This window comes from Trachurus japonicus, chromosome 10, assembly GCF_045865225.1.
Source record: "Trachurus japonicus isolate A0001 chromosome 10, Traja_1.0".
Classification (NCBI taxonomy): Eukaryota; Metazoa; Chordata; class Actinopteri; order Carangiformes; family Carangidae; genus Trachurus; species Trachurus japonicus.
The window spans coordinates 7,194,244-7,218,367 of NC_140916.1; the positions used below are offsets into that span (position 1 = coordinate 7,194,244).

The following is a 24,124-nucleotide window of genomic DNA, read 5'->3' on the forward strand; positions in this document are numbered from 1 at the left end:
AGTAAAGGATAAACACCGAGTCATAAATGTAAGTTGAGGTCTTTGTGCATTAACCTCGTCCACACTGCATCCAGCGCCCTCTGGGAATCATTGATGCCACTGTGTAGGTCATTGGACTCATCTGTAAATATTTGCAATTTAGTTAATAATTTATTCACCTGAGTTACACAAGGTCATTGTGAGTTTGTGGACGTGTAATCTGTTCTTAAAAAAAGGACACTATGCTTATGTTTGTGTTGTGTCCAGTGAAATGGACAAATGAGTTATACTGTACACACTGCTCAAGCTGGAGATTGTCATCGTCCAATACTTGTTGGAAGCTGAAAATGTTCTTATTACAGTTGGGCCTGTTTACCAGCTGCCATACGCTATTCACGGGAAATGTTTGTTCATTTGTTTGTTTGTTTTCATTTACGATTGGCCAAATCAGTAGAAAAAATAATGATCGGCTTGTCCCTCCCTTTCACCCGAGCCACCGTCAGTCACAACAGGCAAGTTCCTTTTGAACAACAGTTAACCCAGTTTCATCGGAGTAAGCCTCAAAATCCACAATCCTCTAAATCTCTTCAAGATCATTAGCTCCCTTGTTTTTCACCCACACTCTTTATAGACTTCTCAAGTGGAGTCCCAGCAGCCTGTGCAACTGTCCTCAGAAGATCAGAGGGATGATAACAAGCAGCTATTTCTGAATTGGGACATGGTACAAGTCTAGCAATATAAGGCAGTCGAGTGAACAAGAACCACCCCAAAATGCTTTGTTCTTGTTCCCATTTAGTTGGGATGAAGGGATGCTGCTGAAGAGAGAGGCTGGAGACCTGTCGGGGGTGGGGGTAAGTCGTCGAAGCTTTCACACACACACACACACACACACCTGTCCATCTCACTGATAGGACGCACGTGTCATTACACACCGTCTCCAAGGTCTGAGTGAGACACTCATTAAAAGAAAGCAGGGATGTGGCCTTTATTTGCCCCTGTGTGCCACGCAACCTCCAATCAAAGTTTAGCTTGTTTTTCTCTGTCCAGGCCCCATGGTCCTTGAACTGTGCAGTTATACTGTAGTTTCCGACCACAGGTTTGTAAAGTGTCAGCCAGCAATACTCACGACCTCTGTCTTCCTCTATACGTCAGCTTTAAATTTAAGACTTTTTCTGACTCTAACCATTTCAAGAGCTTTGTCAATAATTGACCACTAAAATCAATATATTTGTTATGACAGAAAAATCACCTGAATGTGTTTATATTAGAACAATATTAGATCAGCCTGTTGCTTTAGAAATAGAAATATTTTTACTAAGAAATAATATTTATTTTTTAATCAATTTTTTGTCATTATATAAAAGAATCCAGTGTTTTTTAGATTAGTAAAATTATAATACAATTAAATCAAGATAAAAATCTCTATTTTTATCGGTGTAATCATCAGGTTAACATCAACACATTTAGATATAATAACCATTATACTACTGTATATCTGTTTGCCCCACATTTACAATACACACTACACATACTTAAATTATCTTGATTTATATATTTTTTTCCAGTTATTATTGTGTACTTATTATTTTGAGTAAATTACACTGCCTTGAAATAATAATGTTATTCAAAAATATAAAACAATAAAAGTTTTAGCATAATTAAATAAAATAAATGTGTTCTTAATTTGTCCATGTCTAATCTATAGCCACTATAGTGCAGGTTAATTGTTAATCTGCATTGCTGGAACGTTATGTAACACTCTTCTTCTACTAACAGACCTCTGCTGTTTGGTCACTATAGGTTAAAGTAAACTAACTCTGACACTCACTCATCATGTCTCAGTCCTGCAGGGATATTTGCTCAGTCGTAGCCTCATAAAGCCATAAAGATTTGCATCACAGTGAGTGACAAGATAAGTGGTAGAAATTGCTGTATGTCTGCCTCTTATAGATGATTTCCATTATTCCCTTTTTAGAAAAGTAATGATGCTTTAGAGTATGTCAAGATCATATGTCAAGCTCTCTTGATCTCCATTTCCTTGTGAACACGAGGAAAAGATCTTATCAAAGCTCATAATAAACGGTTTTCATTTTAAAATATAATAATTATTCTTTTATAAGAGAAAAATAAACCAACATCTGCAGAGAAATGTGACCTTCCTTTTCTTTTACAGTACATTGACAGTTATTTTGTGTTGCATACAAGGCTGATTTTTTTTCATACACTAGGGTCGTGAGTGCAGCTGCTTGAATAATTGTTGGAAAATAAAACATGTCCTTTCCACTGTTTATTTTCTTTCCTTTCATGAAATACAAATCCATTAAGTTCAGAAATGTAATCCAATAATAGATTGTTTTGTGGCTTTGCTGATTGAATGTCGGAATTTCGAATCAAATCAATTTTATTTCTTTTACTTTGTCTGCTACAGTTTGAGATTGGAAACGATAAACTCTCCCCTCATTACAGTAAATTCATAGTGTTCATGTTTTGAAAATCGTTCTTCCCGCCTCCTGCTGCACTCAGATTTAGTTTTATTCATCCATCCACAGGTCCTGATGGAGTTTGTGAGGCGACAGTCCACAGGTTGTCAGCAAGAGGTGAGAAAAAGCAGTAATGAACATGTCAGCTTGTGAAAATCTAATAACACTTGTTGGCAGAAAAAGTAGCTGTGGTAAAAAGAAAAAAAAAGTCTTGGAAACACACCAACACAGAAATGTTTTTTTTTTTTTACAAAAATATCACGCAGCAACTGTGTGGAAATCTATACATCCAGTGAGGGGAGATGTAAATTTAGACTTGAAATGTGTGATGGCCTTGGAGAAGCAATCAGTTACACACTGTTATTTTATTTACCAGAAGCTCATTAGAGACCTTGGCCTGTTGACTATTTTATGTTCATAATTATCTAATCTGCCTGGTTGATGCACTTGATCATGCATTGCTAATACCACATTAATAATTGCAGTATAAATTCATCCTCACTTTAAATTACTGCAGATTTCCCTGCCTGGAAGCTTTACATCATGTGATCGTAATTGATTTGGAGTGGAGAGGTTCCATAAAAAATTTAAACTTGGGTGTAAGCTTGTTTCCTAAATCCCTACATCCGGCAGATTTTGGCCTGTGGTGGATGCAAAATTTATAGTTCAAAGATGTTGATTCGCTGCAGTAACAAGCAGTTTGACATGAGGCCGCTGTGCTGCATAAAAGTAGTCACTAGTATCAACCCAACCTGAGTAAATACAAGCTGCACTGACAAACTCAGGCCTCATCCTGCCTGTGATGTGGCGGTGGCTTTTCCCTCCGACTGCTGATTGTGATTCTGAAATGGGACACACTGTATGGCTTTCACAGCCTTTTCATGTTTGGCACTGCGATTCCATATGGCTACCTCTGTGTTACGGCCATTAATTGAGGCCCGACTGAATTATAAAACAAGCTTCATTTTTCCAGTGCTCTGATGTGGTTATTGCATGATGCTTTTAGGTTCTTTGATGTTCTTGCAATGTCGTGCCATCTCTTTTATATAAGCCTTTGAAGTAGGTCTAGTTGCACTGCGTCGTGATAGGCCGCACTGTTGCTTTGGCAGTGCCTTCTGTGGTCACAGTGTGATACTGCAGCAGTGCTGTGGATCATTTTCATATTAGCCCTTTATCTATTCCATTTGATGTCTCTTTAAATTAACCTAGAGAATCCAAAAGTGATGTTTTTGGCCTTTTTTCTTTCCAGAACATCTGGCTCACACACTACTAGAATTTGACTGAATCATTTGAAACTGGAGCTCAGAACTTTTTTTTTCTGTCCTCTACGAAAGCACAGTGCTAATAAATGTGCTGCTGCATGATATATAGATAAACAGTCATCTGGATAGCTGTCTGAACTATGCACTTTGTACCACTAGGGAGCATCAAAGGACTTTTAAGGGAGTGAAAGATTTGAACACATTTGGCAGAGCTGCGTTTGTATTTGAAGATTTTTCAGCAGGGGTTTGAAACTCTTTGTATGGATGTATCAAAACAAATGGGGGGTTTGTATAAGTTCATAGTAATTTCAGTGTGAAGGAACAATAGAAAATGGCTCACAGGGGAACTTTAATAAGACGTTTCATTATAACTTGGTGGTGGAGAGTGGTGCTATACCCTGAGGGAGTCTGATGAGATCTTCCAAGATGCAGTATGTGTATTTCAGATTTGGGGCCAAGCAAACTCAAAGACATGCACTCTAGTTTTGTTGAGTTCTATATGTCTTGAAACATTTTTCTTATCTTTTTTAAATCTCTGATACGATGTAAAGAATCTGTGAGATGCTGGCGGAGCAGAGAGGAGGTCAAAAACAGCGGCATAAAACAACCTCTGAGCAAAGAATATTTCTACTCCCATTTGGTTTGAAATGCCGTTTGAAGTTTACCATGAAAAAGAAATCACTTTCATATGGAGGGGTTGTTTTCAGAATTATGCATTCTATCATCAAAACTCTTCTGTGCTTTGATGAATAACACTTAGCATGAGTAGAGGAAAGCTGATCATAATATAATATATAAGTGTTCACAGATGAACCTCACATCCTGTGTGACCACGGCGCTGACCGTGTAGATTACACTTTTCAGGTTAGTTTGCACTAAAACTTTCTTCACCCACAATTTACATGTACACGTTCCGGCTGAGAACAGCCTCCAGCCACTGACTTCAAGGGTTTTGCTGCATTTGTCTTCCTTGGTTCTGCAGCTCAGATGTATTTTTAATCTTTAATGTAATTTGTGAGTTTTATTTTTTATTTATTTTTTCCTACTGAGGGCATGAATACGTAAATATTCAGCAACACTTCCTTAAGCGAGTATTATATCCAAATTAGTATCTGACTAACTCACCACCTCACAACGTTTTGTCAAATCTGATTATCATTCAAGCTGAGCTGTAGATGAAAAGAATAAAAAAAAAGAAAGAAAAAACTGGTCCAATCCTTAAAAAAACAACACACCCAAAAGAACCCCAATATCATTTTAATCCATGAGTGCATTTAACATTCAAAAAAATTAGACCTACCGAGAACATGGACGTGATCTATATTTGGATCCACTGTAACCTTGTTTATGTGAGATGGGTTCATGAAATATTTGTGTTGATGAAATATTCATTGGACAGGACCCCAGGTCAAAAGGCATTATGCCCAATAAACATTAAATTTAGTGGAAATAATAGTTGACTGCATGTTATAGATACATCACCACTTGTAAATACTTGTCACTACATGCACAGGTTTCTGTTAATTACTTAAACAGAGCATTGTGAAGAAGCCCCACATTAGCCATATTAGGAGGAACATAAAAAAAGAAATACATGTCTGAAAAAAATCAAAAAAAAGAAAAAAAAAATCAAAATCAGCTGTTTATTTGTTATGTATAAACACAACATAAATTACTGTTAATATGACTAGTACAGACATTTATTCAGTTTCTTTAAAAAACGCCATAAAACTCTTGCATAATTTACAAAACATGGTGTCCCTGTGCTATCCAAGACACAGCTGTGCCTTTGTCTCCCCCGACAAAGTTCGTCATACCTTTGCTGTCCGTTTTCTCCACAATGAATATTGGGTATTGAACATGGAAACTGTTTCTTTTTTCTTCTTCCTTTTTTTCATTTAAAAGCATTTCAAAGAGAATAAGACATTTTGATGTTTACAGTGCTAAATCTGGTATACATAGTGGCTGTTTGGTGAGAATCAGTCTAATGTCAGAAGTCTCTGGGTTTTTAAAAAAACAACAAAAACAAACATCTGCTCAAGGACACTGCCGGCTCTAGGCAGGTGAACTCGTGAGCCCTGTACTTCCAGAGAAGTGCAGATATGCATAATGTAAACATTTCCTTTGCTCTTAGAATACTTTCTGTCGAGCCACATTTGATAAAAACTAAAACAAACATAAGACACCTAAACTAGCTCACTGTTGCTCCAAAGACACCACTATTCCTCTGCTTGAGAGTCCAGAGTCCAAAAGGCTTGTGCTACAGAGGAACTGACCTGTAATTTGCCATGTTAAGGCTTGGTGTAGTTATACATTTACTCTGTAGTCCCTAGGTCACAATGCACAGCATTGCTTTTGACTGCTTGTATTTTTTTTTTCTTTTCTTTTTTTAGTTATAAAAACACACGGACACTCAGGGTACATATTGGCAACTTTGATTACAGCTGCTGTTGGTTTTGTCCACCAGTATGTCTCCACCAAAACGTCAAAAGTCTCTTTGGCAGAAAAAGCACCTCGTATTGTTACCTCTTCCCAATTTCACTTTGCCGGAGAAAGTGGATGTTGTTGGCACTGTCTGCTAACTCTGGGTACTGCTCAATAGAGAGCACATAATACCCATCGTACCCCAGAACTTTTCCACTACTCAGGAGCTGCCTTTTCTCCCCCTCTGTCCAGGGGCGGACCCCCTCCTCGCCGTCACGCACCCGCTGCTGTTCTCGTGCCCACGCCCCGGCAAGGGCGCGCTGACGGGCCAGCTCAACCACTCGCGCTTTCTCCTCATCCACCGTTGATCCGTAGCGGATGTGAAGAGCGAGAGCACCGGCACGGATCTCCACGTCTGCAAAGCGGCGAGTCCGACTATCCATGACCGTGGTGGACTGGGAAACGGTCACATTGACGCCGTTCTCCAGAGTCTTGTGTCCGCTAGTGAGGTGCAACGCGGCGAGGTCGGCGTCCGGAAGGCCCGGCTTGACGAAGTAGTGTGTGTCTCGTCCCTCTATGGTGAAGTGGAGGTCTTCCAGATAGAAGGCGTTGTTGAGGATCGTTGCAACCTTGATACAGTCCTCACTCGCCACGTTGAGCGTGTGAGTGTGGATGCTGCCCTTGTAGACGGCGAACATTACGGCTCTTCCGATGGGAGACATCGCCGCCGAGAACCACAGCCAAGACTTTTCACCTCTGCGACCCCGGCTGAGATGGACCTCTGGCAGCCGCTCGAATGACAAGAGCGAGTGCGCTTGTCTGGTTACTTCCTGCTGCACCCCAGAGATGGACTGTAGGAAAAGTGCAGTGAAACGTTAACGCCTGAACATGGCAGAACCTGACTCTCCAGGCCATTTAGAACCAGCTACTGCTCTGCTTCAGAGAGTTTTTCATCCCTGTCTTAAGATAATGGTGTTTTTCAGGCTGTGTTCTCAAGCCAAAAGTAGATAAATCCCCCATGACAATTTTACAGCAACACTTTTTGTGTTAGGGCATTAGACTAAAGAAGCCTAGCATAAATAGCTTCAAAAGATTGTTTTAAAAGTAGCTGCACCCCAATATTTATATTTATTATTATTATATTATTATTATTTATATTTTATAATGTATAAACTGTTAAAGTGTTCGGCTGATAACTAAAAACAACAAGACAGAGGAAAATACACATTGCTTATTATACATATTATTATGCAAATACGGCCCAATTAAAACTGCTATTCTATGAAATGCATAGCAATCCAATTAAGAGACGGCAGCATCAAAATACTGATGCAAAAGAAAAAAGGAAAATTATTTGTCTGTCTGGGCCCCAGCACAATCAAAAGCACACTGTCTGCTGGCCAGAGATGCATAATAGTTTGTTATTCTGTTTATTGTGCATAAGAGATATTAATTTTACCCACCGGCAGATCATCCCAGAGCTGGCTCTTCCTCAGTTCATAGGATGGCATGCTTAAATCGAATTTTGGGACTGGAAACCCAGGAATGGTGTTGTGAAGATGAAAGCCGAAGGTTACAAGCCAGCTGTTCACATCTGTGCGAGTAAAAGAAATTAAAGGCAGAAAGTTCAAAGTTACCAAATGGAAATCTTTCTACCAGCGTTCTCACTGGCAAAACCAGTTCCGGAGAATATTGATCATATATTTGTGCTGTATACTGAGTGAGAAACAAATGCAGATTGCCAAAGTTTAAAAAGTGTCTTTTACTTTCAGTCTCAAACAATAACGATTCTACACATAAATGTACAAGTTAAAGGTATAGCTACAAATAATCCTCATCCAGTCAGATCAGTTATAATCATTAGAGCTGAAACAATATGTTTTTTTTGATTTGCCAACTGATAATGGCACAGAAACTGTTCTGATAAAAAAAAAAAAAAAGTTGCCACAAGTTTGCCAAGTTCCATTTTGTGATTGTGAGAATCTGCTGCTTTTCTCTGTCAGATATTATAATAAACTCAGTTGGAACAAGGATACAACAACTTAATTAGCAAATTGAACTGGATGTTTTTCAATATGTTGTGACAGTTTCTGGATAAAACAAGTAACTGCAGAAAAATTGATAATGAATCTATTAATAAAAAAGAATTAATTGCAGCCGTAATTATCATCAAAAGTGGCAGATCAACTGGAACACATCACTTACCTGCAACATATTCTCTCACTTCATGGACTTTGCTGATGGGGTTGTTATTTCTGAACATGTATAAATTAAAAGGAGTGGGCTCTTTGCCAACTTTCTTCCAGGTGGAGACATCTGGAACAGTCCACCTTCCAGACATTATGTCATAGTCCTGCTCCCCAAAGTGCAGCAGTTTGGTCAGAGGGTCGTACAGGCCCCCGTGAAACCCGAGCACAAGCTGGAAATCTGGGTTGGAGTCGAAGTAGACCTCCCCGTACGCCGTGTACTGGAGCTGTTTGACCAGCAGTCCGTTGCTGGTGAAGATGGCCAGAGGTGTTCCAGTGTTATCGCAGGCGATGTAGAACTCCTCCCCGCTGCTGATCTCCATGGCGAACAGATGGCCTTGGAGGTCGTAGTAGAGCGAGGTGATCTCTGAACTGGAGTGGTTGTACACGTGCGTAATCCTGGCGGGGTAGCTCAGGTCTGCGTAGAAGTACTGCAGGTGCTGCCCCAAGCTGGTTTTGGTGGACACTCTGCGGCCGAGTCCGTCGTAGCGATACTGAATCGTCCAGCCGCCGCTCTTGCTGTACACCCGCACCAACAGTCCTTTGGAGTTGTACTCGAAGATCTCCGCTCCCCGCTGACGGAGGAAACCGTCTTCGTCCATCCTGTACTGGATATCTCCGAGGCGGGTGATACGGTCTCTGAGGTCGTAGCGCAGAGGGAGAAGTCTGGCGCTGTTCCCCGCGTTGAGCAGGTGCAGATTCCCGTTGAGGTCGTACGTATAGCGCCACATCACTTTGTCGTTCAAGTACACAGTCTGGAGCTGGCCGTCCACGTCGTACTCGTAGCCGTACTTGGTCGTGTTGGCGAAGGGTCCGATCTTGATCTCCCTCTTGGTGACTCGGCCCACGTCGTCGTACTGGAACGTGATCCAGTACATGAGCGAGCGAAAGATCTCGTACTGGATCTCCTTAATGCGGCCGTGTGCGTCAAAGTGCTTGGTGTAGGTCATGACGGCGGTGGAGATGATCTGGTTTATATCGTAGTAAATCACCCCGAACTTTCCAAACTGCTCGACCTTTCCCGAGATGTCGTCGAACTGGTACAGATCGATGGGTAGCGGCGTTTCGTTGATGACGCCCTGCACGCTGGTGACCCGCAGGCTGCTGTCGTAGGTGTAATCGAAGCGCGCGTTGACCATGCCGTCCTCGCTGAAGCGGAAGATCTGCCGGTCCACCAGGGGACCCACTTGGCGATACCGGATGGAGCAGATGAAGCCTTCGTTCTGCAGGTTGACGGTCTTCAGCACGCCCGCCATCTCGTCGTAGGTGAAGCTGACCCTCGTGCTGTCGTACAGGATCTCCGACAGCTTGTTCTGCCGCCGGTACCTGTACAGGACCCTGCGTCCCGTACCGAAGTGAGCCACCCTCAGCAGGAGGCCGTCCTCGCTGTAGTCCACGGCAACCGAGGCGTTGCTCTCCGGGGGATGGTACAGGTTCCTGTAGTAACCCACTGAACGGATGGTCTGCATGGTGTAGCGCGCCACACTCGGCATGGTGACAGCGGAGAGCCGGTCCAGGGAGTCGAAATCAAATATGTACTGGCGCTGACTGTGGAGCAGGAGTACCATGGACTGGAGGGAAAAGAGCAACATAGTAAGTGTTTCCTTGAGTTGCGTAATATTTTATACATAATATATCTGTAATACGAGGAACCAGACCAAAAGCAGAACTAGGCAGCAGTGTGGGAAAGCAGCTTCCAGTCGTGCCTCACATTTTCTAATCTGTCCATGCAGAATTTAAAGGTTTCATTTTGAAGTCATAATAAATACACACAAAATTACCATTGATGTTAAATAGCAGATAAAAATTCTCCACCTCACTTATTGACACAAGTGATGCGTGCTCTCAACTCCAGCTCCACTGAGACTGCTTTAATTAATCTACAGTACATGCAGTCTGCGGTGTGGACTGTCTTCTAAAGGTTCACCACCTTTTCTGTTAAAATGTCATGCCCAGTCATCCGTGACTACATCCAGGTTCCCGGCGCTCCCTGAGCTCTCTGTGTTCCTTATGTCAGAGTGTTGACATGGCTCCTCCAGGTCACGCAATGACAGGATGTAGCCAGGAGCGGCTGAGAAAACCTCTTTTATCTCTGCATAGCGCGCATGTTCCATAATAGACTGTTAAAATACTGTAATGCATCGTGTGTAATCTAGCTTTGGTTCAATGTTTTTCCTTAGCAAAGAAATAGAATCTCATAGTGTACACCAAAGCTAGGGACAGATGTGCTGAGAGCTAAAAAAGACAATCACACAACTGCCTCCACCAACACTGACACTTTCACCGGCTTTAGCAGTGAGAAAGGAGCACATATTCAACAACTGTCTAAATACAGAAACGGCACAATGGGCAACAGATAGGCTGTGATTACAGTCATTAGGCAACTGCTGAAATCCTGCAAGCATTTCAATTGTATTGTGTTATATATAAAAAAAGGACATTCATGAAAAAGATTTTACCTCTAATTTCTACATAATTTGTACAATTTGCACAAGAAACAAGACAACAACAAGAAATGAAAGGAGATGGCTAAACTGTGCAGAGAGCTGAAGGTGAGTGATGTAAATGCTGCACTAAACTGATAAAGTGGATTATAAATTAATAGCTACACTCTCATTACAATACATCTGACTATTTTTCCACTTGTTCATTTGTTGTTGTAATTAGTTCTAATGCTTGAGCACATAATGTTCAACCGTCTCGATTACAGTTGGGATTTTGGTGGTGATTATTTGTGGGGTGTCCAGTCTTTGTTAGCCTCAGCTCATTCTCACAATTATGTCAAAGGAATGGAGATGGTTGGTCAGTAACCCCATGCTTTTTTTTTTTCTTTTAATTTTCTGTAGATAATTTTTTCTCTGATTTCTCCAGAACAGACCTTTTTCAGAGGCGAGAGTTTTCACATGTCATATCAGGGAAAGCACAAGTGTAATTAACAACATTCACAACAATGACTCACTTGCGTTAAATGTCTAAGCTGTTCCAGCGAGCACACAATAATAGGGCTTCCTAAGTGGGAGGCAGAAATGATGTCCTACGATGACGTGCTAGGTCTATTCTCGTTAACCGAGTACTGTGATGCACGCAAGCTGCATGATCCTGCCTGTTGACGACGCCGCTCATCAATCTGCGGTCAGTGTAAAATGATTACCATGTTTGCCAAGTACCTGTGCAATAAGCAGAATTGTGTGCATGGAGCTACTGTACTGTAGTGATTATGGCAAAATAAGTATCTTCAGGGTGACCTCTGCTACATGTCAGGATCTTGGTCCACCCCGCAGTGATAATGACCATGCTGCAGTACAATATATCTTACATATTGCATTCCCCGGTCATTTTATTTTCTCACCTGCTCTAGGTAGGTGTAACTCCATATCTTCCCATCTGCAAACACCCTGGAGATCAGGCGGCCCTGGCTATCATACTCCAGCCTCTCAGTGGTGGGACCTCTCTGCAGGGCACTGATTTGCCCGCTGCTTGTGCGGCTCACATTAACCGGCAGTAGCTTACTGCTGGGCACCCACAGCACGGGGTGGCCTGCTGTGTCGTATATAATCTTTAAGAGGAACTTCCTGTGGTCGTCGTAAATCTTCTCTGTCCTCAGCGTGCGATCATAATCGACAGAAAGAATGTTCCGTCCATTCACCTGTAGGAGGGATTTTATATAAGAAGCGGTAAGACAGAAAAAAAAGCAAGTATATTCCCACTAATCTGCTACTGATAATAATATGTTGCTATATGATAACATTTAACACAGATAACACTGTCAACACAATCTATGCACATATTTTACATTATGAAAAACCTATTCTAGGTTTTTGATATCGCCGCTCTTTGTCTGGAAGATTCTCAAAACTATTCACAGAGATTTTCACTACAGTTGTCACAGAGATTAACACCCCCCTTCACGAGGCTCATTAAACTGAGAGACACTCTGGCGATTGTTCAGGTACACTTAAATCACAACCTCCTAAATTTAGTGGAGATGAAAATTACTGTGAGGCAAAGTAACCGCCCAAGTTCAGTTCATGAAGTCGTGTAAATCATAAATCTGAGAGTCAGATTCGAAGAAGGAGAAATACGAGGAGTTGGACTTATGTACAGTACTAGAATATTGATAACCCTCTAAAATACAGAACTAAATGTTGATGTGTCTCATAAATTTAACGGGAAAAGAGAATTGCATAAATATTTTTTTGCAAGGTTGAAACAAGGACAGTGACAAAGACACAGACATAAAATATTGTGTAATTTTGAGTGATTATCAGCATGGCTAACCAGGGCTGGTTATTGATTCCCTAGCTCTTATACTGTCGCTGCCGCCATGCTCTATTTACCACTGAGCTAAAGAAGATCCCAGGAAATATCCACTATCATTTGCATGTGCATCAAAGAAGAAGGAAGAAAAATCCTCAAAACGTACCCTAAGCTTGCGTCCAAACACGATAACTTTCCCTCTGGCTTGTTCTTTGCGGAAGCGCCACTCAACCAAGTTCTGCCCACTCTCCCCTGGCAAGCTCATGTTGCGTCTGGCTACAGTCGGGTTGGCAGCGCCTGCCAGGATGTGGGGCTCTGTCTGGTAGTGGGTGTCCATCCCGTTGGCATAGGTAATCCTCAGCGAGTTGTCGAAGCCAACCTGATAGCTACTTCTACATTGGTCTGTAAACAAAACAAAACAAAAAAAAAGTGAAGGAAAAAGTGCCACTTAGATCAGAGGAAAAGGTAATTACAAACTGAAATTAATGCGGATGGTAATTTCCTAAAGTGAATGTTGGTTATTTGTACAGTCATAGTATTTCAAATTACACCATTTTCCTGTCAAAAGAATAAAGACGACGTGAAATAACTGGACCATCAGGCTGCGGCGGAGAGCAGAAACCATTCAGACACAAGGTTGATGTGTCTCCCTGACACCCAAATCCACACACTGAGAGAGTAATCATTTACACTGTCATCTGTCAGACCTTGTGAGCTGTAATGATACACGACTTAAGCTTACTCAACATTGGCCCGGTAACCCCAGAAACAATGACAAATAACCGTTCGCAAAATAGCTGTGTTGAGTCGGGAAAGGGTGTGTGTGTGTGTGTGTGTGTGTGTGTGTGTGTGTGTGTTTGTGCAAGCGCAGCCTCACCCTGAGCCAGAGTGTAGAAGGCACGAATGGTGGAGGTATTGGTGATGATGCTGATTTCCTCCTCTGTCATGGAGCTCTCGATGTCGACCGTCAGAGCGTTGTATATGTCCGTGTACAAGTTATTCACCATTCCGGTGGGGAACGTCACATTCATTAGCCGCCCTTCACTGTCATAGCTGTGTGACAGAGAGAACATCGAATGACAAAAGCATTGATATGTATGAGGGATCTCGTCGCCAGTGTATTCAATTATCATCTCTTTTATACTTGTTGTGTAAGACCCATCAAATTCATTGTAATTAAAATGTCACATTTTCTTTCTCTCAGAGCAGACGTGAAAGGGTGTCACTATCAACCTGATGCACAATCCAAATATTTGAAAAAGGAGACTGACACATCTCCTCAGTTATCAGTCTTATACAAAACCCACTGGCTTGTAATGAATTCAATTATTTGGATGATTGATGCGTCATTATAATCTCAACTGAAGGCTTTGTTTTTTTTCTTTTTTAGTTATAGTGAGGATATCATTCATGGTGTAATGTGATATGACAGTGAATTACACAAGGAAGAAAAATTGTGTCATTACTGTTACAGTCCATGTGGATTGTCATTATGGAACCAAATCACGAGTTGGTCATTTTCTTATATTTAACTTTTTAAAACGTGTGCAATGCCATGCCAACACAACATGTTATTGAATGCAACATGCACCCTTTAATCAAGTAAAAAAAATAATTTGAAAAAGTAGCACTTAACTTTATGGATATTGAGTTATTTAAGTGTAACTAGGCTATTTTACAGATCTGAGGCAAATGTTATAATTAGGTTTCAATTAAATGTGCACCCTAAAGCAGTTTGCAGGTAAGTGCAGTTGCCAATTATAGAGTAAACTTGAACTGAGCTGCGAGACCAGACAGAGCACACACAGGGTTATGCACATGCAAACACACACACACAGAAAATATTTTTGTCTTTGCACCTCATGGCTTGAGGTTTTACTTTAGAATTAAAAAGCAATATAAATATTAGTGTCAACCTCCGATCTGCGGCAGGTAACAAGCTCCAACAGAAGTTTAATGAAGTCTTCAAATACGGGGCCGTTAACACTGCCCCCTCATCTGTGAGGAGCAGGTGATATATATATATATATTTTTTTTATTCCCAGACATAACAAAATCTGCCAGAATGCAAAGTGACTTTGTTTCTATAATTTGTATTAGCATGCAGACAGGACAAGGCGTGTTTCATTTGTATGTGTACAGCTTCCAGATGTGATACGCCTGAATTGAATTGAACTGAATTGAATTGCAACTTTAATCAGCCCGCTCCAGTCCGTACTCACTCGTAGAAAGTCGTCCAGCCGATCTCTGACGTCTTTGTGGCCAGCAGCCCGTTGTTACCATGGTAGGTGAGAAGCACCAGCTCCTGCCCCTGCGCTGTCAGAGTCTTCAGCCTGCCGTTGGTGCCCATGGTCAGCCAGATCACCTGGTTGTCAGGGGCGACGATCCGCACCGGCATGCGGTTGGGATCTCTGCGGATCCTCAGGGTGTTGCCGCTGCTGTCGGTGACGGCCGTGATGTCGTTCTCCGTGCTGTAGCTGAAGGTGTACTTCAAGTCGCCGGTGAGCAGGCTGGCCGTGTGCTGGTGGGTGCCGTTGCTGTCGAACACATACAGCTCCTGGGCATCGGGGGAAGCCACCTCGTACGTGTTGGAAGCCAAAGTTGGCCCGTTTCTATAGATGGCCCGGATGCGGATGTTGCCCAGGTCTGCCACGTAGAGCGTTCCATCTGGAGCTGCCACTAAAGAAGACGGAGCATTGAGCCTGGCATCTTTGGCATAGCCGTCCCCTGTCTGGTAACAGTCGCAGTTGGCATCGTTCTTGCAGTCGCAGTCGGAGGGAGCTCCCGCCAAATGCGTTATCTCTCCATCCACAGAAACCTTCCGGATCCTGCTCATCTTCCTCTCATCTGTCTCCGCTATGTAAATGGCGCCGTGGAAAGACATGGCGATGGACACGGCGGATTCTAGAGGGGTTAGCTGCGCCCGCTGTCCGCCCGCCACGCCGCGCTCCAGTCCGGCCAGCGGGCAGTGGATCGGCCGGCCGGCTGCGATGCTCACCTGGCCGTTCTCCGTGATGCGCAACACTATGTTGTTGTCCAGGACGTAGAGTGAGTTGTCCATGGGGCTAATTGCGAGGTCTGTGGGCCACTCCAAAATCACCTGGAAAAAACAAGCAATAAACAGAACATTGCCTCCAGGAAATAAAACGTAATTGCTGCTGACTCAATATCATCCTACACTGTGATTGATTTAAATAGTGCACATATATAAAATGCAGCAGTGAGTCAAACCTATAAGCTCTGCTCATAAACAACACACATTTTCTTGGTGTCTAAGATCAGGAAGCACAGGGCAGAAATGTAGTGGTGTAGAAAGTGAATATATTGAATTGAAGAAGGTATGAATACATCTTAATTGTAATTGTGTCCAGGCAACATTCTGCTCTTTCAACCTATCCTCAGTTGCCCCAGCCGCAGCCTTTCTCATTAAAGATTACTTTTATTATCTTTCTCAACGGGTGAAACATAATCTATCTGCTTGATGATTAAGACACAGGCTAGTGGGGGCATCAAGCATGACATTTTTGCAGCAGTGTACTCTCTCTTTCCATTATGCTAGTTTATCTAACTTAAGAGCGTATAATTTCAATGGCCTGCAAGGAAAAGGAGAAATAATGTGATGATAGACCCTCTAGGTTATAAGATTATCTCTTTTCCTCACGTTGTTTTGCTGTCGCTGATACATGAATTACTGTAAAGGCATGATTCATTTAAAGAATAATTCTGACTTTAAGATTGTTTCCCATCATGCCCTCTTGTCCCTTCTAAACATTTCACATTTTAACTTGCTGCAGCTGAGATATCAAACTAAATGAAAAATAGTTTTTTTTATTATTATTATTCACTATGTGACTATAGTGTAGATACAAAGTAACCTTGAGTGTGCACTTCATGCCTTCCTGCTCCATTTGTGCTGTACTAACTGATGCTGCAACCTGAGAGAGAAGCTCCCTGTGGGAGGGAGAGAGTGTCGATCAGGTACCTCGCATTATGTCAAAATTAAACAAAAAAAGAGAGAATATTATTAAATAAGTCTCTGGAAAAGATTAAAAAAACCCTTGTCCAACTATCACAGTCAGAAATGTGTCAGCGTGTAATAAAAGCTTATTTTCAAACGGCACAAAATGGCCCTCAAATACACAACTGTGTCATTAAAAGTGTAAAAAATGCTCCTGAATTGTGCTTTTCCACAGGGTGATTAATAATACAACACTTTGCCTTTAAGGCTGCCACTAGTTAAACTGCACTGAGCCAGTTCTGTAGCTCGGATGCCTGAGGAGCAGACAGTCTCGCCAAAATCATGTCTTTATTGGCTCAAACCAAATGACTTGGTTAATTAGCAAAAAGTGACAAGCTTAATCCTTTGTCTTCATGTTCTCTCATGTTCTCCCCCTCTCGTCATGTTCACCACCCACATACGCGTACTAACACAAACACAGATTGCTCTCTCTTCTGTTTACATTCAAAATGCTCTCATGTTGCCAAAAAACACCCTATAATATTCTCCCCAGATTTCCATTGTTATCTTATCTCTGGAAAAGGACACAAGGATATTTGATATCTGCTGTCAGGGTCACTGGTTTTGACTGTGGCAGTGCTTCCTATCTACTAAGTGCTTTGTTTGTACTATTTCTTTTTGCAAGCTGATCTGCATTAGAACATTAGAAATCTAATTAAAATGTAAATTGGTTGGTTTAAAAAACAAAACACAAAAAAGTTGAAAAAAAAAGAAAAACGCACTCTTATGTCTGGTGCACACATGTTATGAGGTGAGAGAACCAAATCCTGCAGCAATTTCATTCTCAACCACCAATATGCTTAAAAATTCACTTTTTCACTTTCACTCTGCAGAAGCAAGAGCCAGACCAAAGCTTGGGAAAGCTTCCACTGTCACATGTTAAAAACCATTTTTGGATTTTTATTTTTCTTCATTATTCATTTTATACCAGATCTGAAAACCGAGGGAGAGAATTCAAGCTGCACTCCTACTTAGGGAGAAATGTCACTGCATTGTAATGATACAACCTACAGGTTTGGGGCGGGGGTTGATGTTTTTTATGTTGCCTCATTTGCAGGTAGAGGGTAAATTTTGTTGGACAAAGGTGGCTGTCGTCAGGTCCTGCACAAGAAGATGTTTTATGTGCAGCAGAATTGGCTACGGAGTGCTGCTTCATTATCATGTCTGACTGGTCTAAGAGTCCTCAATGCTGTGAATTTCCAGTGAAAACGCTAAACACTAATTCAGCTTCAGCCTCACATCAAAACAAGCCCCACAAACTGAGTAATTATTCTTCCCTCCATATCCTCTGCTGTGACCTGAAAACTCATCTTTTCAATAAACACTCCATGTCTCCACTTCCTGCCTAAATCACATCCTCCTCCTAGCAGATATTTTGCAGCAAATACTTTCAGGGAAAGCGCTCTGAGTTGAATTGAGAGCAAAAGAGAGAGAGAGAGAGAGAAAAAAGAAGGGGACGCATTTCCTTCGTCTCTATTTTCTCTTCACCAGGCACCTTACAACAATTTCATTGCTGTTCTAGGAATTGGAGCTTATTCCACTAATGTCACCGTACGTTTCTCTGGATAAGATCTGTCAGTTAAATGCCTGTATTTCATTAAACACTTATTTAACCAGGAAATCGTCAATGAGATGTCCTTGGCTGGGTGCGGACCAATAACAACATTACAAACTAAAAACATAAAGCAGATAACACAGAATATCTCACAGGATCTGAATTGAACTAAAATGTGATTATAAAACCTGGAATGAAAATGAAATGCCATTAAGTCCACATCCTTGAGACAAGCTGAAGAGGTACTTAAGAAACAAACCTAGGGCTAGTCTAGAGACAGTCAATATAAATAAGTCAGAAGTCAGAATCTCATGCTCTCAAACAATGGATGAATTACACTAAAGCTGTTCTAATATTCCCCGCAAATAGCAGCCAGAAGAGAGGGTGCACAATTTCTGCTGCGATGATTTAGATTCTCAGAAAGAGAGCAGTTTTTGCAATTTTAAATTTAATTGCAGAGGGCTCTCGGCAGCGGGAGCAGCATGCTAAAAAGCTCTTTTACCAAGTGCAGTGAAGGAAGGTAAATTCTAAAAAATGCCTCGGCATGTCTCGCTCTCACTCAGAAACCAGTTGCCGCTGAAAGATTATCATTCATGGAAAAAATGAAATATATATGTAATATATATGCAGTTATGTAAGGCTGCATTATCAGATGAGTCATAGGTGAGCAAACAGAGAAAAGGGGTCAGAGGGGCGGGGCCACCGGGTGGCGCTATGACATGTGACAAGTGAGCACACGGGCGGTGTGCGCGAGCGTCTTAAGTCACCTGATTGATGTCCATGCTGTTGTCACAGGTCAGAGGTCGAGCCGACGTCAGGTCATTGGAACCGAGGAAAGTGGAGATGATGCCGTTCTGGTCCACCTTACGGATTGTGGTGCCATCGACAAAATAAATCAGGCCATTCTTGTCCACGGCGATGCCTGTTGACATCACATAAAAGAGAGGGAGGGAGGGTGAGAGGAAAGAAGAAAAGAAGCGAGAGAAAGAAAGAAAGAGAGAGAGGGAGAAAAAAAGAGCTGTGATAACAGGGCAACATGGTAGATATGCGGCATCTCTGCTTGCATGACTCAGTGGACAGAACACGATGGATACATGTGTCAAGCTTGCCTTCCCATTATTCAGGTCACTGCAAAAAGCACACCCATCAATAATTCACAGGCTGCTTTTCTGGTATTAAATAATTTCTCAGGCAGAAGTGGGAAAGGCTGTATTCATACCGTATATATATGTGCACTCGCTACGTCTTGTAACCCCTGCCCCCCCTCCTCTCCAAAAACAGATTTTGGTGAAGTGGGGGTGTCAATGAGTGGTGCGTTTGGGACATTTCCTTTTTTTTTTTTTTTCCGACAGTGGCAATCATCAACAATCTGCACACCATTTGAGAAATGAATGAGCGAGGGAGCGGAAATGACAGCTTCGGCCAATTTTAGATGAAAGGGGTGAAAGACAGACAGTTGCCATGGTGACAACTGTGGACTAAATTGTCTCAATGATTGAGTGTCAGCTCGGAGTTGTAAGGTGCAGCCAAGCCAGTGTGGAGTTACATGCAGTGAGAAGTACTTTTCATTCTCCACATTGGTTTTTAACACAATGTGGCTTTGGATATCAGTCTAAAATGACTCTGGGTTAAAGGACCATGTACATGTATGTGTGTGTCTATGTAGTATTGTAGTATAACATAGTGAAAACCTGTGCCTTAGTTTGTGGAGAGTTTTTTTTTTTTTAAATGCTCTGAATCAGCATTAAGTACAGTTTTACCTCCAGAGCGTGTAGCTTCTTTTTCAATGAAGTCTTTAAAAGCCTCTATGGAAGGTGAGTGGTTTGGTTTGACCTGTGGCTAGGTCTGCACAAGATTGCTTTCTGCTAAAACATTGACGAGCCGAGGGAGCCCACGGTGAATCCTTGGGAGCTGGCTATTTGACAGTCTGAGATTCGCAGACAGATGAAAAGTGTCACATTTGAGCAGAGTTCACCAAATGTCTGAGAGCAGAGGGAAAGAAAAAAAAAAAAAAAAAGAGAAGCCATCTGCTGTTTCTTCCCTGGTCTCGGCTTCCACCCACTCAATCATTAAGAGTCGCTCCCTCAGATTGCCTTCACTCAAGCCTCTATCACCCAGCTGAAGCTGAGCTGCTTGCGGTCGGCATTCAGAGCAGGGGCAGACAAACCAGCGCAAAACAATTCATCTTAGCTTTTTCATCCAGAAGATTTTGTGGAAGAGTGAAGAGCAATCCAAGCACAAACGGTCACGCTGCCATTTAAATGTGGACAACAGGTTGTGCGCGGTGGCCGGCGTCGACGTGCGGACGGCTGTCGCTTTCACACTTCACTTTCACAATCGCCACTTTGAGAACAATCAAGTGTAAATTTTGAATGATATTTACAGGAATATCCAATCATGTCAAATGAATTATTCATTGTGTTTCTGGAAGGTTAAAACAACAACTTTTTGACAGGCAGCAGCTGCAACAACGTCTGATTTTTTTTCTTTCCCCCTTGGCTGCCAGTCCTGTGTACTTTTACTTCTCAACATGAACCACAACAACTATCTGTTCATTAAAACCAGTCATCAGTAATTACATTGAAATAAATCAAACCATTCGAATCATTACTCTGAGTTGGAGCAGAGCCTGGATTTAACGAACACATGAATTTAAATCTAACACTTGCTGCTCCAGGCCGAGGAACCCATCAGCTATTTCCGCTCCCTCCATTTGACTTCAGCACCTTCATCAGCTCTTAACGATACCTTTGGGTCCAGTGAGAGACGCCTCTGGAGCTTTGCCTCCGTCCCCGCAGTGGTTCTCATCAAAGGGCAGACAGTGTTCACCGGTGCCTGCCATCACCTCCGTGTTCGACTGCAGGTCCTTGGTGCCGGTTAAGGTTTTGGGTCGGTAGATCCTCCGGGAGTTTGTGTCCGACACGTAGAGCTGGCCCGTTACTGGGTGGGTTGTCAGGTAATACCGGTGTGCTGGGTTGTTACTGCATGCAAGACAATAACTGGTTTATATACTGTCACCAGAGACACACAGTTTTTCTTTAAATAACCACCAAAGTACAGCTAAACACTGCTTTAATTGTGATGGTGCTAATTTACCCATAAAATGTGATCTAATGCAATAATCTCTAAATCTTTCCAAAACACCTGAAACTAATCTGTTCACCCTAAATGACTCCTGATGAAATTTAACCTGATTTTCCACCTGAATAACACATTTCCTCAAGAATTTCATCGGTACTTTCCATTTAATCTCCCTTCAGTAAATATTGTACACAGTGTGCATTAAAGTAGTTTGATTTGTTAATTTTATTTCCTCGATTCACACATTCAGGGGAGTGTAGACGGCTGTGTTTGTTTACAGATTAATATCAAGCTTGCATACATTATTCTGAGTGTGATGTAATTGAAGAACCTTCTCCAGACTCACGTCTTTCTGTTTTAATTGCATCTAAAGAGGCGAGAGTAAATTAATGCCAATGTTCGATCAGGGTGTTTTTGTGGAGTTAAGCTGTCATTAAGAATGTCATTTTCTGTAGCGAGTAACTAGTTTTTCTTTTCTCCCCACGGCCCAATTGCTGCTTAAAATAACCTTAGGATGAACCGCCGAAGAAAATAATGCCTGTTTTTTAATGTGGCGAAAAGATGATGAAAATTTCCACAGCAGGAGAAAAGAGGGCAAAAGGCTTTGAGGGAAAGAACGAGTGGAAGACAGAGAAGGTTGAAAAAGATGGAAGTCAAACAGAATTTAACAGGATGCCACTGCAAAGCAGAAATGACAACTCGTGTGCCAGGTCATTGCGGTTGTTATCACTCCCCTGTTGGGGGAAGCCTCTGGGAGTTACAGAACTGACTGGCTTATGTTAACAAAGTGCAACTACTAATGGCATTGCATAATGAATCTCATAATGAATCTTAACCCCTTTGGAAACGTTTGATTCCACAACACACGACTGACTGATGCTTAGATTTGAAGAAAAACCAATTAAACTATAATTTTTTCCCCCTTTAAAAACAATTCAAAACGCTGACAAGCTACTGAATTAGTCTTTTCCATCAGGGCAGAGTTGATGCATTGCAGTTGCCTAAGTGTCATTAAGGAACTCAAAACAGTGGCTGTTAACATGAAAAACAGCTTCGCTTTACAGTGCAGTCGTAAATATGGCTTCTCTGGTCATACTCAAGCTTAATGGTACCTGAGTCAATACCGGTTGGCTTTGGAAGTGGGATAATGTGATGGCAAAATAAATGTGGCAATGAAACATCTTTATAAAATGATGAAGATGGAGTCATAAAAACATGACAGCTTTTATGAGTCAAAGTAAATGCCCCAAAAATAGGCGGCTGCTATCAAGTTCCTCGAAAGATTCCAGCCTGACGCACACGAGTAACCCTTCCCTTTCTTTTACAGTCACCCTGCAGGAGGGATGGACACAGTAAATTAAACACCTGTATGACATTATGTAGTCTTATAAAACACAGCTGCAATAAATAAAAACCTTTGTGAAGCTTCTGATGTTAGTATGGTGCTTACAAGTTTTATGGTGAATTTTAAGGCTTTGCTACAAGGTCTTATATCTTATATGTTGTTTACCTCATCGGTTCAAAAGAATAGCTCAAACTATGCCACTGAATTGACCTATTGGCAGCTCCAACACAAACTAATGGTGCCTTCATGTGCTATGGTAATTATGGTACAGTAAATACCAAAAGACGATGTGAAAAGTGCACATGAACACCCTCTCATGTGGTATTTTCCACTGGGCAACTCGTAGAATTTTTTGATGCCCGAGTTGCAGAGATGAGAATAACCTTTGACCTTTTCAACATGGCGGCGAGCAATGCAAGATTCGTTAATGGTAAGCAAGGCAAGCCTTTAGAAAACAGTTAGCAGCTGTTCACTTTATGTATGCCTGCATGTACAGTAAAAAAAAAAAAAAAAACGCTTTTAAAAAGCTAGCCAAATAGCCAGTGCTAAATCTCCATGAACATTAATATTTACCGTTTGAGTTTTGATAATTCATCTTCTTGCTGTAAAAGATGAACTAGGCAATCCAAGATTGTTTTACCCCATAGATATATACACGTAGATGCCGCACGTGTATATATCTATGGTTTTACCCAAGTAACAAGTCTGAATCTGTGTGTCCACCATCTTTATTTTCTCTGTACATGAACACAACGCACTGGTAAATACCAGGTCACAAGTGGAAGATACCATCTGTACCATAGCACATGAAGGCAGCATAAACCACTGCCATTTGACCGGCTGATCAGGTTGTGACTGTCTTGTGGTCCAGGTGCTCATCATCCCTTGATTGGACGGATCGCAGCGTCCTAATTGCTGGCGTTAGCAGGCAATCAGAAGCCTCCGACTGGATCCAGGATCCATCCAGCAGCCCTATACTACACATCAGCTTGCTCCAGCTCTCACGCATCAGTCCTGTGTCTACGCTCCCTTTGCTGTCTTCCTTTGGCAGCTCATAATAAGTTGAAGACCTTGTTGTTACCCTATACTGTATAGCAGAGCGAGGACAATCAGCTGACAGCACCGAGGCGTCTGCAGCTGAATGGCGTTTCTGCAGAGCTGCACTTCAACATTTCTCTCAAGGGATGAAACATATACTACATTACACACAAGTCTTCCTACATGAGTAGAAAGGAAAACAGCTTTGTGAAGGTCGTTTTATTTGTTCATCTGTAGCTTGGAGAAGTAAAGTTCAGGCCTTTTCTTTTCTTATGCTATTTTATCCTTACATAGGTCCTAAATTAACACAAACATATTCATGTGTGTTGTTTGTTTCCTTTATCTTGGACCGCAGGGAAACCAAACAAAAAATATCTACTGTCGATTTACACAAACAAACGCAAAAAGAAATAAGCAAAAGTCACATGGGCTGACAGCG

General features: G+C 41.9%; 1 protein-coding gene across 4 annotated transcripts in view; it reads right to left on the bottom strand.

Annotated features, from left to right (window-relative positions):
* Positions 1–4,959: 4,959 nt before the first annotated feature.
* The window catches only part of LOC146979331 (teneurin-3), a 138,056-nt gene continuing 118,891 nt past the window's right edge, over positions 4,960–24,124 (bottom strand). For all 4 annotated transcript variants that reach the window (XM_085789072.1, XM_085789071.1, XM_085789070.1 and 1 more), the window contains 9 exons: positions 20,970–21,202; positions 18,989–19,143; positions 14,871–15,748; positions 13,526–13,701; positions 12,815–13,050; positions 11,741–12,037; positions 8,351–9,962; positions 7,609–7,739; positions 4,960–6,996 (listed from right to left, as the gene is read on the bottom strand). In XM_085789072.1, coding sequence (XP_085645198.1) covers positions 6,244–6,996; positions 7,609–7,739; positions 8,351–9,962; positions 11,741–12,037; positions 12,815–13,050; positions 13,526–13,701; positions 14,871–15,748; positions 18,989–19,143; positions 20,970–21,202 — 4,471 coding nt within the window. In that variant the 3' untranslated portion in view covers positions 4,960–6,243. The remainder of the gene's footprint in view (positions 6,997–7,608; positions 7,740–8,350; positions 9,963–11,740; positions 12,038–12,814; positions 13,051–13,525; positions 13,702–14,870; positions 15,749–18,988; positions 19,144–20,969; positions 21,203–24,124) is intronic.